The sequence below is a fragment of the Cygnus atratus genome, chromosome 2 (assembly GCF_013377495.2).
Source record: "Cygnus atratus isolate AKBS03 ecotype Queensland, Australia chromosome 2, CAtr_DNAZoo_HiC_assembly, whole genome shotgun sequence".
Classification (NCBI taxonomy): Eukaryota; Metazoa; Chordata; class Aves; order Anseriformes; family Anatidae; genus Cygnus; species Cygnus atratus.
The window spans coordinates 90,123,651-90,142,572 of NC_066363.1; the positions used below are offsets into that span (position 1 = coordinate 90,123,651).

Below are 18,922 nucleotides of genomic sequence, written 5' to 3' on the forward strand. Positions count from 1 at the left end.
CGTCACACAACATTCATCAATCTGTTGCTCATAATGTTAAGCATGCCATGGACTTGCTTTTTATTTTCTTTCCATAAGGCACTTGTACAATTTTCAGATTGCTCTCATTTAGATGGGTGAGCCTGACACGACTCCTCTGTTAAGTGCATCTCTTTCTCCCATTGTTCTCTCCACCAGTGAGTGCCAGTGAACCCGAAGCAGAGACAGAGACAGAACCAGAAGCAGAAGCAGAGCAGGAGGCTGAGGCAGAGCCCGAGCAGGGAACGGAGACACCCAAGGAAATAGAGGCTGCAGAGGTGGGACCAGAGAGTGAGGTGGAGCAAGGACCAGAAAGAGAGCCAGAAGAAAGTGCAATACTCAGTGAAAAAGAGAGGCAGAATGAGGAAGTGAATGAAAAAGACAACTGCTCTGCATCCAGCATATCCTCAGCAAGCAGCACTTTAGAGAGGGAAGAGAGAGAGGACAAGTTAACCAGTGACAATGAAACTGGTAAAGTGAAGTTTTTTCAATAATGAAGGCTTTCTGATGGAAACAAATGTTAAATTAGCAGCTCTATTGTTTTGTTAATAAGCAAACAAACCCTCTTCTGCCTATCTAAGACTTTCTTCTCTGTGGCCAAATCCCCATCTATTCCCTGTTTGGAAATCCACAGACTTTGGTGGGGTTTCTGTGTTCGAAGGACAGCAAGGCCTTGATGAAATGAAGTTTCCTTCAACTCCAGACCATTTTCTTCCTTACGTTTAAAGTAGTAACCATGGAATCATTGTGTTGCAGTGACTTGCATGTCTAGCTCCCAGAGAATTGATTTGCCTTTTCTACACATAAAACAATGACATGAGAGGCCCTGCTGATGCGAATTTTCATGAGATTCAAAACAAGTTTTTCCATGCCATTAGCTTTTAATTCAATAAGAAGGCAAATGAGGAATAGGATGTTTGTTCCTTCCTTCCTTCCAGTTTTCCTGCCTTAGGCTTCAGAAAACAGAGATGTATGTAGGAGCTGCTGTGTATAGGCGTAGGCTGTGACCATCCTTAGCTCCTGTGGAGCACATGAAATATACATTCTCTGGAATGTGTATTCCACAACTCTGTTCTGACCAACGGTTCTGGTTAAACATGCCACCAGGCACCTGTAAAGGGTAGTCCAGCCTGGAAAACGACAACCAATTTTCTGCATGGAGTGGTAATTACGACCAGAGCTAGTCATGCAGTCAAGGCAGGGAGTAAAAAAGCAGATTTTGACCTTTGATTTTTATTATTATTATTTATTTATTTTGGTAGAGATGTAAAGGAATGTAATGTAATTAGGGCATTTTGTTTCCCAGTCTTTTTAGGGCTGAACAGTGAAGTGCATTGTCCTAAGCTCTCTAAATTCTAGATAGGAAAACAAAAATTGCTGTGCAGTGTGAAACAGTCTTTCTCTTTCCTGAAAGAAGAGGGATGACTGAATCACAAGGATTACTCCACAGAGATGAACTGTCATGTTGTATTGTTCATGTTTAACCATATCACTTTTTTCTGAGAAGCATTAAGTTAATTTCATTCTAAATTTGAGAGTGATCTCCTTTTCAACCAGCTCCCAGATTAACTTAAAACGAGGCACTTAGAATGCTGTGGTACCCTTAAAGAACACAGAGGGGTACATATGTAGGAAAGGCAGGATGGATATGATAGTTGAGTGATATTATTGCACTGTGGCATAGTCCTAGATCATCCAAGTGCAAATAAAAGTTACAATTTTTCCTCCTAATATTGTCTGTTACGTCCTGATGCTTTCACTCTAAATAAGTGCTTATGTACTTTTTGTGTTAAAAGCTAAGAAATATACCCTAGTTATCGAAAAATCAGCATCCTAAAATTGACGTGTTACCAGTAGGCCAAAGATTTACTAGATTGTGCCACGTAGGAGGTCTCTTGCAGTGAGTCATTTGCACTCTAGTAGATGAGGAGATTCAGAAAGCAAAGGAGAACACTTCTTCCCAGCAGTTCTCAGATTTCCAGCAAACATTTTGCCATTCATGAGGTGGCCCACTGGTTCTGCCCAGATGCCTTAAGGAATAAAGCCTTTGGTCCTGGCTCCTTTGTCAGCCATGCTGCCAAACTTGACTTCCTACAGTTCTTGTTTCTCTGATAGCATTTCACAGCTTTATCCCTGTGGAGAGGGGGACAGAAGAGGGCACCGAGTTAGCAAGAGTGGGCTTCTTCACAGCAATAACCTTTGATCAGCTAGGGGAAGTGGAGGCAGACTTAGGGACCCCAAATTAGAGATTTTGTCTGGAGAGATTTTGGTGAGGAGTATTGCAAAGAGATGAAATCCTGGAGGATCCCAGCTGGTGAAAACTGGGAGCGGATAGCTCGTGGGATTGGCAGAAAAGATCCTGGGGACAATCTTGAACATCTGTGAAGGAGAGGCTGGAAGGAGAAGGCTGGGACTAAGGAAGGTTGAGACTAATTGGATAAAATCTATAGTGTGGAGACAGAGGTCATGTTATCTAGGGAAACTACCTCAGGGACAAACCTCAGCTAAAAATGGTTTGGTGAGAAAGCAATTCCCATGGAGAAAGACTGAGCAAAAATAAATCAGTAAGGGAGGTAAAGAAGCCTCCTACAGGAAAGTAGGAGGAAACAGTTTTGGAGGTTGCATCCATTGCTGACAAAAAGTCTTTATTTTATCTGGAGTTAAACCTCTGGATTCATTTTTAAAATCACTTCTGTCCATATGCTTTGTGTTGTGAGATCTGTCCTACATTTTCCCGTGTTCTTATTCTAAAATGGGTGGGGTGGTGTTGCTGCAGGGCTCTGCTGTGGAGCTCACTAAGGAGACACCTCAGAGCACAGCGTAGCTGTCATGGTAAAAAAGCAACTCAATTGATAAACGAAACTAATAAAGATATTTAAAACTCTTGAGTATTGAAAAGTCAGGAGCATAAGGGGAGAAACAAAAATGAAACAGAAGTTTAAGTGAAAAGGCAACTGAAAAGTATAAAACAAAATCTTTCACCACAACTTACCAAACGGAAGGCAGGCTAGCAATCAAAATAAAAAGTTTAAGTAGAATTTATAAAAATATATTAATAAAATGTGTAAAGACTATGGGGAACAGAAAGAATCCCATAAAGAAGATACACTAAGTGTGAAGAATGATATTCGTCCATATTTGATCACTTCATCTGATGCCCATTGGGAAAAGAAGCACCATATTTTTTGACACATTATCCACATTGGCTAGCAGTATTATATTCAGGAAAATGTAGTTTAAGAGATTCTTGCATCATTTATTTTTATAAATTGACTGTTGTGGTTTGTTATTTATGGTGCTATCTCAAACACATTATTCTGCAGAGTATTTTAAAAGAGTAGTGGTCAGAAACATAAAGCTTCATTACAGTGACATGTTAAATGGCTGTGATGTGGGAAGAAGACCATTAGGTTTTCAATCCCACCACATGCTAGGGGAAGGGTAACAGTGGCTGAGGAGCAGCATTTACAGAAATTACTTAAAGTCTTTTAGTTAGGTGCTCGTATTCCTACAGGTAACGTGATAGGTCTTGCTTATGGTTACACTCACTGAGTTGCCCTGAGAGCTGTACCCTGGGTATGCAATCTGCTCTGTGGTTCGAGTAGCCCGTGTGGTGAAGGCAGCCCAGGTGCCCAGCAGGGAGGTCCAAAGAAGAGCCAGGTGTGAAAGCTGTCCTCCCTTAGCCAGCTGAGAGGGAGGAGGTGAGATAGAGGCAGAGGGGGAGGAAGCAGTTACTTGTTGACCTTGAAATCAGGCAGAGAAAATTGCTTTCATAAGGAAGTTTTCCTGGGGGACTTCCAGTTTATGGCCTGGTCAAAAGTAGGACAGGAACCTATATTGCTCCATTGTCACGATACCTAAGCCCCATTTCGGATTGCAAACAGTTCTGAGCATTTATGGATTGTGTAAAATGAGCTGGGATAGAATGTACGAAGTGAAATCTGATAGATTTTAGAACCCTAAATCTCGAAATCCTGACAGTTATGTAGTCTCTCCTGAGCTAAATTGATTATTTTCTGCCCCCATTCCTTCTTTGAGAAGTATTTGGGACATATTTCAGCACTGTCACTTGTTTCAAAGTTTTCAAAACTGTTGCTTGCCCAGTTTCTGGCTAGTTGTGCATGCATCCCCAGAAAGATTTCTGGTGTGGTGGAAAGTGTTCTCGGTGCTCTGGCTCCCTGCCCTTGACTGTTCCCATCTGTGCGTGTGTGATTGCAGGTCCATGGTCACAGACCATCCAGGATGCTGGTGTGAATGAGCAGTGCAGCAACATCCTCAACAACAAGCGGTTTATGCTGGACATGTTGTATGCGCATAACAAAAAGCCCAAGGATGAAGAGGAGAAGGAGCTGGAGGCGAAGGAGGAAAAGAAGGAGACGGAGGAAAGCGAGGAGTCACTCACTAGTCTAGCCAGTAGGATCTCTATCCTTCAGGCCACGAAGCAGGCCAAAGATGAAAGTGTCAAAAAGATGGAGATTGGAAACCTGGACAACCAAGGCAGCGTGAAAGCCTTTGCGGAAAAATTCAACAGTGGTGAGCTGGCCAAGGGGACAGCCTTGCCTGAAGATGAAATCAGTGAACAGGTCCCTGAGAAAACACCAGCACAGCCAAAGAAGGAATCTGACTACATCTGGGATCAGCTCATGGCTAATCCTAGAGAACTTAAAATCAAAGACATGGATTTTACAGACTTGGGGGAGGAGGATGATGTAGATGTGTTGGACATGGATATGGGTCCTGGGGACTCCCTTGTTCCCCCTCCTCCACCTCCACCTTCTTTTCTGGGTTTGCCTCCTCCGCCACCTCCCCCACTGTTTGGATGTCCACCTCCACCTCCACCCTCTGCTAATTTATTGGCTCCCCCTCCGCTGTTCAGCACTCCTCAGGGTTTAGGGTCACCCCAGGTTTCTAGGGGTCAGCCAGCATTTATAAAGAAGAAGAAAACCATCCGTCTGTTTTGGAACGAGGTACGGCCATTTGAGTGGCAGTGTAAAAACAACAAACGCTGCAGAGAATTCCTGTGGTCGAAACTGGAACCCATTAAGGTGGACACTTCCAAACTGGAGCATCTCTTTGAGTCCAAATCCAAGGAACTGCCTGTCACAAAGGTACAGCTCGTTTTCAGCTTGCTATTATTTTGCTATTGTATTGGTATTCATTTTGACTTAGATCTAAATGATTTATACTGTTTATATGAAAACAGTGGAAATTACTGGATGCGTTTCTAGCTTGGCCTATGAGAGAAGATATTCCATAATCTGAAACTAGGAAATGAGCCTAGGGGGGTGTCTGTGCCAAGCCTACTCTGTTTTCTCAGGTCTGCTGGTTTGGGGATATCACTTCAGGTGAGGAATACCAACAAATTTTACATTAGCACGTTCATACTTGAGTGCCAAACCAGGTATTGAAATATGAAATATTTTCTGTTACATTTATGCAAAGGTCAGAGTGTGATGATTCATATCTGTGTATTTGAAAGTTCTTCACTTGGTAATATTTTCCTAATCATAATGTAGAAAGGTTAGAATATCAACCTAGATCTGCTGCAAAATGCCTACACGTGTACTTTATTGCACAGGATTGATTTATCAGCTGTACTAAGTTCAACTGCAACTAAACTCTGCAGGATTTTAGGGAGGGATTTTTTATTTTTTTTAACACTGGTCAACAGGCATATTTTAAACCCTTGATTTGGACAATGGGGCTACCCAAAATTTAGGATAGAAGCTGGCACAGGAAATACCTCTGTAGCTAGGATCTACTGTTCCTTAGGAGCATTGTTATGAAATAAATTCATAAAGGCTGGTGTCATGGCTGTTTAACATTGGACTCTACAACAAAGTAAAGTCTCTTTTATGTACCCTTAGTAGGAATTTGAAGTAGCATTAAAAAAGTTATTAGCTGAAACGTTTGTTTTTCATGGCTACATAAACTCTCTTCTAAGCAGAATAATTGATGTCAGGGAAACAACTTTCTTTTTCCAGTTAAAATGCTAGTAAAAGATGCCCATCTCTCTTCTTTAAAAGAAATAAATAAATTGCTTGTATGTTTTATAGTGACATAAAAAACAATCGGTATCTTGAATATTTTACTTCTCTTCAGCTGACAGAAGATATGTGTTGTGTCATAAGTATTACTGGTTTCTGTTAATCTGGGGAGACTGGATGTCTCATGGTAAAAGTTCTCCATGTCACTTGTCTGGGTTACTAACTCAAAATTTTCTAATGGTCATTCTTCATCTTCTTGGCCAAGTAGAAACACCACAGTTTGAACAATCAAACACCCCATTAAGTACCTACCAAACAATAGGTACATAAATACATGACTCGCCTACATCCTACATATCACTGGTATTAACTGTTTTTTTTGTAATGCAAAAACATCTTTCAGACATACGATGCATATAGCTCTGAAACGTGTGGAGTAGTTGCTTTAAAAACACATTCAGCTGATAGTTCATTTGGCAGATTTGGGATTAATTTCTTTCTCTAATTCCTTTTCTGGTGAGGAAGAAATGTTGGTGACATTGTGGCATGTTACTCCTCATCTCTCTCCCTGTAAATACAAATCTGCCCCAGATGGTTCATAGATGGAAGGAATGAGAAAGTTTTCTTAGATCTGTGAAGCATTTAATTCCTTGAATTGAATGTGGAATTATGACATAGTTGCCATTTCCAAACTTTAGCTTTGTGCTAAATGCCAATATTGTAAGGAATCAGTCTGGCCAATTCTTAATCTTTTATTCTCACCTGAAATTCTGATAGAATGTCAAATTGCTGGGATGTTGACTTGTTTACTTTTCCAGTCACTTATTACACACATTCCCAAACTACCTATGGCCATTTTCACTGCCTCACGCTTGCTTCCCAAACCTTCCTGGGCTGCCTGATGCTTTGGCACAGCTTTTGGCTTCTGGCTGAAAGATGAGTGAGCAGGTTTCTTTGAAATTAGCGCAAGTCTGAGGAATGATTTAGGTGACTGCTTTCCTCTTGGAGACTAATACTGCTCTCTGCATGAGACATTATACTTTTGGCATGCTTTCTACCTTGTCCCGTAACACAGACATAGAAGTATTATTGTCTCGGTATAGAAGACAATGATGATTGAGAATTATCCTAGTAGAAGCCCACGCGGGCTTCTGAGACTCCTGTGTGTTTTTGGTGAGTACCAGCAAATGTTACCGGGTAGGAGATGGTCCGTAGATCAAGTGAGAGTGGGAAAAATTAAGCAGACCACTGAATCTGTAGAGGACTTGAGGTTTGGTATGAAGATTGCACTCAAATTAGGATAGCTCTCGCTTTTTCCAGACTGCTTGGTTTATTTCCAGGGAGTACATTCCCCGTTGTGTCTAGTTTCTCATGTCCAATGGCTGCAATCCAAAACAGGTTTATTCTATAATTTCGTAAAGTCTGACTCACAGCTCAGTTGGTTCAGCTGAAAAAAGAGCACGGAGCAACAAATCAAAAGTCAGACCTCTAGATTTCATAGCATTAGATGCAAGCAGGTGCACGGAAAAGGAATAGTCCAGAAGGAGGAGGGGAAAAGCGAAGCCAGGGTGTGTGTGTTGGGGGGGTTGGCTCTATCTTGTGCATATGCTCTTTCATACAGCTGTAACCAATTTTACTCCAGTTTCTAATCCTTCACTGTGATTTCCACAACACAGCTATAAACAGCTACTTCCTGGCTCATGAGAAGTTTTTCATTAAACGCAATAGGCTGCAATAAAATAAAGTGGATTTTAAATTGTAGGATATAATAGGGTAGTTCAAGGTGGAGGGTGGATCTTGATTTTAGGAAAGTTTATGCCACGCTGGGCAGTGTGCACATGGATTATAGTTGGTGGAGCACCTTTTGTTGCAGAATGCTTGTTTTCTGGTTTACAGGACCATGACATTTTGTTAATGAATAGAAAAAGTGATCAGGTACCCCCTGAAAGCCAGTCTAAAATTTCTTTCTTTCTCACTCTGCCAAACAAAACCAGGTATTTTGGTGAAGTGCTTCAAAGTGTTTATTTTTCTGTGAAGAGAAATGAAAACACGTACACACTACTGAATCAAAAGTTATTGTTCAACCCTTCTGCTACCCGCTTGGTTCTGCATGTCTTTGAGAGTATTGTTTTGCTGATTCATCTGTGCCCGGTGGGACATAGTCATCCATCATGTGCCCACAGACATAAAAACTAGCAGGAGTGAAAAATTAAGGAATGTGTTTTCAAAAACACGTGTACATGTGTGCCTAGACATATATTCCTCATGAAAATGTTTGTTGCAATGTGAATAAATGCTGAGGCAAGTCATGAATGTGGAATGAAATTTCTGTAAAAGATTGTAAGTTTGTATCCTGGACAAAATGATTCTAATCCCCAATGCTAAATCCTTGCTAATTTAGATAGAAACCAAAAAATTGCCATCTCACTATTAAGGGATATCCCAGGTTTTTCTGTACTACCGATGCAGATTGTTCTGCAATTTAAATAGAGGGGAGATATTTCTGGCTTGATGCTCATATATAATTACTTGTTTCCGTGACCATTGAAAAAGTGATTTAAATTCTTCTGTTTGCTTAGTTAAATCAAAGAGGTGTATTTTAGACTACGTGCTCACCAAACCACAGGTCACCTCTGTGGGACTGCTGGTGTTTCTGAATAACCCAGCCTTCAGTGAAGGCAACAGCATCTGGCCAGTTAGCTCTTGTAGAAGTCTAAATTCACTGTAGTTCTTGATACATCATAGAAAAGATTATTTCTGACAAATTATATTACCTGATTTATATTTAATAATACGATAGTTCAGGGCTACATATTGTCGCATTAAGTGCTCCAGTTCCTTCACCTATTTGAAGTAATTCTCTGTTAATGAACTAATAAGACAGTCTGAAGTCACCTAATATTATAACAGAAATTAGTAGCTGTAGCTCATGTTAGTAGTCAGGCGCTTACACCTGTGCAGTTCCATTGCAGGCAAAAAGGAATTATTTTCCTAGCGGTGGGGTAATAAAGTTCAAAGGAGTAAAATCTTTTCTCTTCATCCTTTTGTTCATTCAGAAAGGATTTCTTTCTAACCTAAGAGATTTAAAAATTCTTTTGCCACTGTTTTATACTTGACGTGCAGCTATAGCTCTGGCAAATGCCTCCATGCTCATGTCCCCAGCACAGCTCATCTGTCTTTCATAACCCACTGCTGAGGAGAGAGCACTGGTGTAATCGCGGTCGTCCCAGCGGTTAGCATCAGATGTCCCTCAAATGAATATGTCTCTCTTGTCAAACTTAGGAACCTAAAAACAGAGCTGCAGATCTGAGGCTTACTTACCCATACCGCATGTGGGAAGCCTAAATTTAACTCCTTTCCCTGAGCCTTTTCCCTTCTGCATAAGCTGCTCGGAGCGGCGTGATCCTCAGCTGCGAAGTACGAGGCAGAGGCAGTGGTGTAAAGAAGGCTGCATGCGATACAGACTCGGGAGGAAGCAGGCTCTGCTGAACCCCGCTTGTTTTTATGTGGCCCTGGCCACTAACTGTGGTCCTGAAAAAGCGATTAATGGCCCGGGAAGTGAAAATGACTGCTTTAAAGGAGAAGCTCTATCTCAACTCCTTCAGTTAGCTTCTCCATAGAAAGAGGTCTCTCTCACTCAAAAAAAGGGAAGGTTCAAGAAGGGTTCAGAGATGCTTTTAAGGTGTTAACAGAAGGGCAGTTCTGACATAATAAAACGGAAAATAAACGTCACCTTTGTTCTCATAAAATCTATCCTGTTTATTCTGACAGTTTTCATTATTTTTAATTTAAAACCCACCACCAACAACTCATTACTTTCACCCATCATGCACATGAGGTAGTCCCCAGCTCCTCTACACTGCCCTTGCCTTCAGCCTTGTCAGCACGCAGAAGTTGCCCCATGCCACGTTGATCGTCTTGGCATGTTGAACTAATGTGGTGTGGTGCCTGCTGGGGCTGCCTGCACAGGTCCTGTGCAGGCAGAGACCTCAGCCAGAAAAAGGTGTCCTTATAACCAGGTAACTGCATTCCCATGGTGGGCTGACACACAGCGAGAGGTGCTTTGTTAAAGTCTTACTGGTTTAGGCAGCTCTCCAACACAGAAGCAGCAGGTAGATCTGGCAGTAGGGTATCTTTTGAGGTAGTGGTGGACGCGGTGCAGACCCGAAGGAAGTGGCAGGACAGAGCTGCACAGACTAAAAGGCAGTGCTGAGCACAGGCTGAGGCTCAGGCAGTAGGGTCTCCTCCTGAGCTTCCCCGGACCCACAAGAGAGGCAAGAGGCACTGCTGCCACAGCCAACACGGGCAGTTCCCTGCTCTGAGCAGTGGTGTGGGCTCTCACGGTTTCTGTCTTTGCCCCTACGAGGTACCTCTGTGCGGCTGCCAGAGCCACTATGATGCAGGTAACATGCTCTGCAGGGAGGTTGTGATCACATCCCTGTGCTGTGCTGAAACACGTGTTTATACACAGGACAGCATGTTTGCGCTTGCTTGCATCAGTGCGCTGGTCTGCTGTCTATGCTCCTGTGTTTGACAGCATCCCTCAGCTCATGTCTCATAGGGAAAAGGAAGAGGGAAAAGAGAAAATTTGTTTCCAAAGTTCATGTGTGTGGTGAGAGAGGGAAGATCACATTTGAAACTGGATTCTGCTGTACACTCACTTTCTGTCTCTGCCTCCCCTATGCCCCCATACATGAAGAGCAGAGTCCCCTTGCAGGTGCCTTGTATATGACATTAGGTTGCCCAAGAGGCACCTTCTTGCAGAGCATGGTGAGGGAACAAAAGGCATCCCAGCGGCAGCCCCTGTGGGACAGGGAGAGACTCAGCCCACAGGGACAGTCTTGGGCTTTTGCAGGCTGACTCCTGGCCCATACTTCAGTACTCCCAAGGTTTGCGGTAACGTGTGTATTTTGTGCTTGTCCTCCTTGCAAAGTATCTGACAGAGCTTTTTTTGATGGCTGTAAATGAATTAGATAAGCGTTGAGTGTCAGTACCCTGGCACAGGGGAAGTCTTTGGTGAGTAACTTCGGTGAGTGACTTTTTCTTTAAAAAACAGACTGGAGGAGTAATTTCCCTGTTCCTCTCTTCTTTATCAAGAAAACTGCTGCAGATGGGAAGCGACAGGAGGTCATTGTATTGGACTCAAAACGAAGCAATGCTATTAATATTGGCTTAACTGTGTTGCCCCCTCCACGGACTATCAAGACTGCTATTTTGAACTTTGACGAATATGCCTTAAACAAGGAAGGAATAGAGGTAAGGAGTAGTCAGTATGTTCAAGTCTGCATTTTCAGTGTTTCATTTTACTCAATATTGCTTATGATACAGGCCATATATTTTATGGAAGAGAGAAAAAGTGATGTATCATTACTGAAACCTTTTAAATCAATGCAGTGTACTCAGAAGCAGGTAGTGTCCACCTGAGGTTGGGAATGCTCAGTAAATGTGAATTTCTCTGCTTTGTTTATATCCAAACTTGAATAATAGTGGTGCTAATTCCTATTGAGATTTTCAGAGTATTATCTATTCTTCTGAAGCTCAGTTTCTTATTGCGTTTATTAAAGCTATTAAAATTCTAAACAGGACAAGTTCTGCATGCTTATGTTGGAAATGTATTTAATGCTGAGCACTCATAAAGCACCAAAGAATAGGCAGTGACTTTATAAAGCTGATGCAACTGGTACAGAGTTTACTAAAGTTCATGCCCAGCTAGCTGTTGTAGTCATTCTAGATTGTATATCTAATGGAAAACAAATACAGTGACTAGTTCTGCTCAAAATAGCATTTCTGTGTTACTGTTGATTGAAGAAAAGCAGTTGGTATAAAGATTACAGATGATGTAATTTTTACCATTACATGTTTGACTTCGCAGATATTCTGACCGACATCCAAGATGAGCTCCATTTATTATTTTTTTTTAATCAAAATACTTTTCTTCTATGAAATGTAAAAGAAGCCTGCTGCTCCCTTGGTTGTTTTTTGTTGTTGTTGTTGTTTGTTTGTTTGTTTGTTTGTTGGTTTTGTTTTTATTGTGTTTGTATTCATTTCAAATCTTTCTTTGAATAAGCCTATATTATCCAATAAGAGTAATCTGCACAACTACAAATCCCAACCAGTGGTTGAATTGCATAGGTCCTGTATTGATTCATAGTCACCTTTCAGTGGTTTGGCTCCGTGTTTCATGATTTCCCCCTTTTCCACCTTTACTATGCTGACTACAGAAGAAAATGAGAAAAGCTGGCTAGAATGGAAATAGAGCTGCCAGCAGTTACACGCAAAATAAGTACCCAAGGCAAAAGATTGCTCTAGCTAGAAGGCATGGCCTGATTTATCCCTACTAGAATATAATTTCTTTCCAAAGCTATATTATTTGCTGTATGCATTCTTTACTGATATTGTGAAGGCGACAAATTAGATTTAAAAATAAGAATCAACAAAGGCTGCTCTTTTTCAGCCCAGTTGGTTAGATTGCCATCTTTGGGGCAAATGTGGTAACCTCAAGTTTCCTGCTGGCCAGTGACTCCTCTCCATGACCCAGCCCCATGGTCCCACCGCTGCACTGTGAAGTACTGAGTTTTCCAGGGTAGGAGAGAAGCACCACTCCAGCCAAGTCCAACTCACAGGCCACCGGTTAGACCTCAGCGCTGCAGGCAGTGTTCACACAGAAAGTCCAACCTAAAGGGGCTGATAAAGGACACATCTTCATTATCTTCAATGTATCATCTCCTTTGAATTGTTGCCTTCCCTGGTGTGCTCAACAGAAGTTCAGCTGCTCGGCACAGCTCACCCTTCCAGTGCCACCATTTGTAGCTGGGCCCATCTGCTGACCACCTGTGGTGTCCACAGCTGTAAGTGCATGGTACCACCACACCCTCATTTGGGTGGCCTTTCCATTAGCTGCCAGAAACCCATAATTTCATTTAAAATATATATAATAAATGCATGCAGCTTTCAAATGGAAGAATTCAGAAACCAGGAAATGATACACTGTTGATACACATGCCCAGTGCTAAAGAAAATGGGATTTCTGAGTGTCCACAGCTTGAAGCTAAAGGATGTGAGTAAGCCTGATGTGACTTTTCAGGTATTTAAAATCAAGAGAAAGGATAAATGGATCTGAGCCTAGGTACTTTCCATGTTGAGAGATGAAGCCTTCATTAGTCGGAAGGGATGATGTTCATGGAGAAAAAAAAATACTTTTTTTCTAAATGTGTAGGTCCATGTTTATTTGCTGCTTGTTGAGTAAAAACATGCATTTAGGTTCCCTTCTCCAGTTCTCAGTTTGCAGATTTTTCTTATTGCGCATCATTACATAGTCAGAGAGACATTTAGCAAGACAGAGGGCTGGACTGAGCTATACAGAGCTGGTCAAGAGGTACAAGAAGAGGCATAGAATTTCATCATCTTGAGTCCTGCTGTTTTCAGCAGAGCCCTTAATCAGTTTTCTGTACTCCCCCTTTGACCTACAGTGTAGATAAACTTTGTTCCCTTTCTCTTCTCCTCTATATTCATATCTTCATTGTCTTTAGCCTTACAGTTAGCTTGAGAGGAACAGAGGCTGTCTTCTCAGTCTAAATTTTTAGAAAGTTTATTGGTTCAATACTATTCCTAAATCCTACAAAATAATTATAGTTATGAGGAATGAATCAATCAATAATGGTGTAAATATCAGCTTCATTTATACAAAAATTGCAGAGAATAAAGCAAATTGGTTGGTATAGAGTATCCTTTACAGTTAATCTGTGGGTTGCATGAGTATGACCAGTATGGAAAAAGTTACATTAACTATTTATTTTAAAAACTGCAATGTGGGAGATACTTTTGAGTAATTTTGAGTACCCACTGTGATATCATATAAGATAGGCATAGATATCATCTAGAAGAGATGTTATGGCTAGTAAGCAGAAGAGATAGATGTAAGGAGTGCAGGGGAAGAGATGTGATGTGCTGTGGTGAGGATATTGCATGCAGTGATAAAAATTCAGAAAAGCGGAAGATTAGGATCATCTTCAGCATTTAGGGGATCCAACAAGGAGGAGGGCACCAACAGAGTATAGATACCTGAGCCTTCCTTTGCCTTGGCTGTGAGTTCTGCACCTTCACTGAGGAGCATCATAGCTGTCGTGATAGCATGTGTGTGACTTCAGTTTGGCATCTTGGTCCATGAGTTCAAGTTAAATAGTATCTTAGAAGTGACCTTAGCAATCCCTTTAAGAACAGAGGACTAAAGCAGTGCTGACAGTAGCACTAACAACTGCTGGGCAGTGAGGCAGTGGGATGCAAGCTATTAGTGTGTAATAGCTCAGCTCATCATAAAGATCATAGCCCAGGAAATCTTAGGCTACTGTCATACATTCTGCTGAATGCTGCTTTGTTTGTGGCATTTAACTGTTGTTAGTAATGCATATTTTACTTTTTAACTTAAAAAATTAAACTAAGGAGAAGAAAACTCTCCAGGTATTTTATGACCCTCTATACCTAAGTATGTTGTGGGTTTTTTGCCCATGTGTTTGAAGGAGTTTGGTACCTGTGAGAATGGGGGCACGCTCTTAGAAAGGCAGATGAAGTCAGTTTAGTATGCAGAGCAGGCACTGCTAGAAACACATTTTCACAGGAAGGCACAATGTGTGTCTGCAAGCACTGTGTGTCAAACCAACTAAAAATTTTTTGCCACCTTACGTTTGCCAAAGTGGTTGTGTTTTCCTTTCTTTGAAAGCTTGGCATTCATAGTGTTCAAACAACTTGGAGCTCCGCTGCAGAACAAAGACCTTCCTGCTTAGCATGGACGAGGGCTCTCTCTGAGTTAAGCAAAAAGGCAAGCTTAAAATCGTGGTGTGTAATTTTAATGAAGTGTTTCACCAGCAACTGCATGAATAGTCCACCAGACCAGTCCTTCCTGCTTTATCTCCAGCAAAGGAAATGAGTAGGTCCTACCACAGAATGCTACTCAGGAAGGGAACAAGGATCAAAATCAAATTATACCAAAGAGTTTAATTAATTTAGCTGAGTAAAACTGGAGCAATGCTGTGAGGAAGTGAAGGTGGTATGCCTTGTGCTTTAAAAGGTAGCTTTGTGATGCTGCATAATGGTGTATTGCTTTGGTAGGTATAGCTTTTAGTAAAACTATTTGAAATAAAAAAGCTGCCCAGGTATGCCAGGCTCTTAATACCCAAGTAGTTAAGTACTTTGAAAGCCATGTGTTCAGAGTGGTTAGGTAGCTCTGAGATGTAAAAAGGGATAAGAAATGAGAGCCTGCTGTTAGAAAGGCAGACAGTGACGTTTATAAACAACAACAACAAAATTCATTTTCAGAAATGATCAAGGTATTTAAATTTGTTCTGATACTTTTCACCACAGCGTGTTGGCATTTGCAGTTTCCAACTTGGTTAGTTAATGCTTTGTAAAAGTCTGATGGGGTGTTTCAAATTATGCTAGCTGACCTGAAAGAACACCTTTTTTTCACAAGCCTGGACAACACAGAGAATTGACTCAATAATGCTTTGCTGGCTGTACTTTCACAGTTAGTGTATCACTGCCCTAACAAGTTTCAGACTTTATTTAATAGGGAAAAAGCTACCCTTTCACTCCTTACAGAAAACAAAAACATTTTCTATGGTTTCTGTGAACAGCACTTGCATGCTGATGTATTTTCAGTAGAGAGCTGAAGAAGTGGAGCAATCTGAAGCCACGGCTGTCAGCTTCTGATTTATAGATAACATTATAAGGCATTTTAAATAGAGTCTCTTTTCAGAATTAGATCATTTTTGAAAAGTTCAGATAAAATTAGCACACCCAGCCTCACTTACTGTGAAATCCTGAGCTTCATATTCTTTTAGATATTCTATTCTACTCTTTTGTATGTATATCCTTTCATATTTTCTGCAGGTAATGGGTTTCTTCTGCAAATAATGCAAACTACTGATAGGTCTCAGGAATAGGTGTCTGAAAAGCTGAATTGTGAGAGCCTTTTTGGATCTGAATCTTCTGCTGAGGCTTGTCAATAGTAGATGAAATATCCATTAATGTGTATTTGATGATGTAGCTTACGAACGTGTGGACCTTTCGCCACAGAAAGCTTAGGACCCAAAACCAACCGGATATTCAGTATCCTAGATTTTTAAGGCTACTGTTTGCCCAATAAAATCAACTGAAATCAAATGTGAGAGCTGAGCCACCCTTGCAACCTCATCACCACTGAGAAGTCCCCTTATCTCTTGGAAGAGATAACTTAAGCACCTAATTTCCAGAGTGACTCCAGGCTACTAACAGTCTCTGGTTAGGTACTTCCTAGCATCCCATTTTTTATGCCTTCAAGCAAACTGGGAGTCTGTCTTGCTGGTCATTTTAGGCAGTTGCTGCTGTGAACCCCCCTCCAAGGTGCCCAGCTCTTCCTGAATGCCTGAGGGACGGCCTGAGTCTCCTATGAACTTCACCCTGTGAGCCCTGTAAGGCATTCCTCTGAAAAATTTTTGGAAATCATACATCAGGATGGCAGAGTCCAGGAAATAACCAGTTTGATCCATTCACCAAAAGTTCAAGAATCAAAACAGTTAAGACTGATAATCTCATGTAAATGAGCTCACCAGTTTTTGTTTTTTTTTTTTCTCCATTAAAAGATTTTTGCACTTTTTCTCAGAATTTTAGTCTCTGGCCCAAGTAATTGTGTGAGAGTGCCCAGAGATTAAATAAGTGTATTGCACATCTTTGTGTCACATTATGAGAAGATATGGACGTGGGGCTCACCAGTAACCAATCCTCTTTTAATCTGTTTGAGGAATGCTACACTGGAGAGAGTTTTCTGAACTAATCATTAAATTCAAAGCTATTTATGATTTAATGGTCATATTAGGTGCCAGTAACCTTCTGCCCTGCTGTGTTTTTATGCTCCTTTTACTGTCAGTGATGTTAAAAAAAATCAAAATAGTAATAATAAATTGGCAGATGGTGTACTCAACAGTTTTCAGCACTGAACAAATGGTTCAAGTTAGTCATAGAGTGGAAATAGAGAATAAGAGCATTTTACTGCTTGCTCAGGAGCACACAAAGGATGATGACCAGCAGGATAAGAATTATTTGCCTGAGCAAACTCAAAGCTCTGGTGAGTAAATAGTTGTTATGGGGGCAGTTGCTCTGTGGCTGGGGTGAGACCTGCCAGCACATCGACAGCAGTTCTGATTCCATCGAGGCAGCACTTTCAGCAGCAGGGGTGATGCTTGACAGCTGGCACCACATCCACAGGCTCTTTTGCTTGGCATTCCCTTTTTCACATACTACAGTGCGCCTCAGAGCAGACTTGCAGTACTTGGACTCGAATACTTTTTGTCAGATCCATCTGGCTTGTGGTGTTTACATAAAGCTCAAGGAGGAGGAGAGTCCCTTTGGAAATAGAGCTTACTGTTTCATTGCCCTCTTTAAAATGCCCAAAAGCAGTGCAAAATCTCTGGAGTATAGGCCCTGCACCACCACAAAATAGTTGTGGGATCCCTGGGTAGCTGCCAGAAGCCCTAGTTATTTGTAGGAGGCAATTGAAAATACTGCTGAAGTGTTAGCCTTCAAAAATGCATCAGAAGCATTTTTACATCCATCACATGGCTACTGCTCAACTCACCATGTATGGATGTTCATATGATCCTATTTGCAAGCTGCTCTGGCTCACTTGGAGGGGTGTTGGCTTCTTGTCATTGTTTTAGAGAGAAGGAAGAACTAGGAGGCCTGACTTCTTCAGAGGTTCTCTTTGAAAAAACTCTTCTGGGTTTCAGGCTCAGTCTCTCTTTTATGAACCTTTTAGGTGGTTAGTTCGAGCACTGAGAAGTGCCCTGAAGCAGCTACTTAAAATCTCCAGTTTGATGTTAGGTGTCACTTCAGTTACAGATTTCAGCATCTGTAGATGGATAGATAGCATATCTCAAAATGAATACACAAATGCTATCAATCTGAACTGAACATTTTCTAAATAGACATTGACAAGGGAAATAAAAGTGTACTGAGAGATATTCCTCCTCTTCCATTTTCCTTAGGATAAGAATGGATCAAAAGATTTTTTTTTCCTTATTACAGTAGATGCTCACAGACTTTTAACTCTCGCTGTTTCCTTTAGCTATAGGTGAGAGCAGGGGTAACTTATTGCAGTGTTCAAGCAAGGAGAATTTTTTTCTTCTTTTGAACTGAAAGGCAGCGTTCTGACCAACATTAACAGGAAGAACTGCTTCTCTATTTATGTTTGTGCATGTCTGTGTAAGAAGATGGTCAGCTATATGAATGCTGTGGCTGAAATTAAGTAAGTCCAAGTTCAACGGATTGAATATTGTTTGCTTATTCCTTGTTAACAGTACTTGCTTCCTTAACTCTTGTTCTTTGCCAGATTGACCAGGAAAAGTCCCTAGTTATCCACACTTAGCTGCAGCACTGTACAAGGAGCTAGATGAATTATTGGTACTGGAATACCAGTATTGCTGCTGGAATTGGTACTGGAATACCGGTACCAATTGGGGCAATTGTGCTACTTTGATAAATTTGCTATCTCCACTGCTGGAACAAGTCTGTAGTTTGGATTGGCAGGTCTTACAGCTCTTTGGCTGTATTTTTATTTTGTTCTCCTTACCTCCAAAACAGCCCTTCTCATTATAGAAAGCTACAGCAAAAACATGTCATTCTTCAGATGAATAAACATAAGTTGTGCTGAAAATCTACTGATTTGTTTTAATGAGGCATTGATCAACAGGGCAAAGACTTCAACTTATCTGATGCCTTTATGTTGTTTTGCGTTTCTTTTTCATTTTAAAATCCATTCATTATGTTAAAATCTAAGAAACAATACCTTTGGGAAGGAAAGCTGCCACATGTAAACAAGCATGTAAAATCCAAGAATTAAAGGGAAAATATAAATGTTTTGAGCCATGCTGGCAGCAGAAACTGAA

General features: G+C 41.1%; 1 protein-coding gene across 4 annotated transcripts in view; it reads left to right on the forward strand.

Annotated features, from left to right (window-relative positions):
• FHOD3 (formin homology 2 domain containing 3) overlaps window positions 1–18,922 on the forward strand; it is a 399,093-nt gene that overhangs the window by 332,691 nt on the left and 47,480 nt on the right. For 3 of the 4 annotated variants that reach the window (XM_050708607.1, XM_035550471.2, XM_035550467.2), the window contains 3 exons: window positions 178–489; window positions 4,237–5,126; window positions 11,103–11,261. In XM_050708607.1, coding sequence (XP_050564564.1) covers window positions 178–489; window positions 4,237–5,126; window positions 11,103–11,261 — 1,361 coding nt within the window. The remainder of the gene's footprint in view (window positions 1–177; window positions 490–4,236; window positions 5,127–11,102; window positions 11,262–18,922) is intronic. The other variant, XM_050708606.1, reaches the window with a different exon arrangement.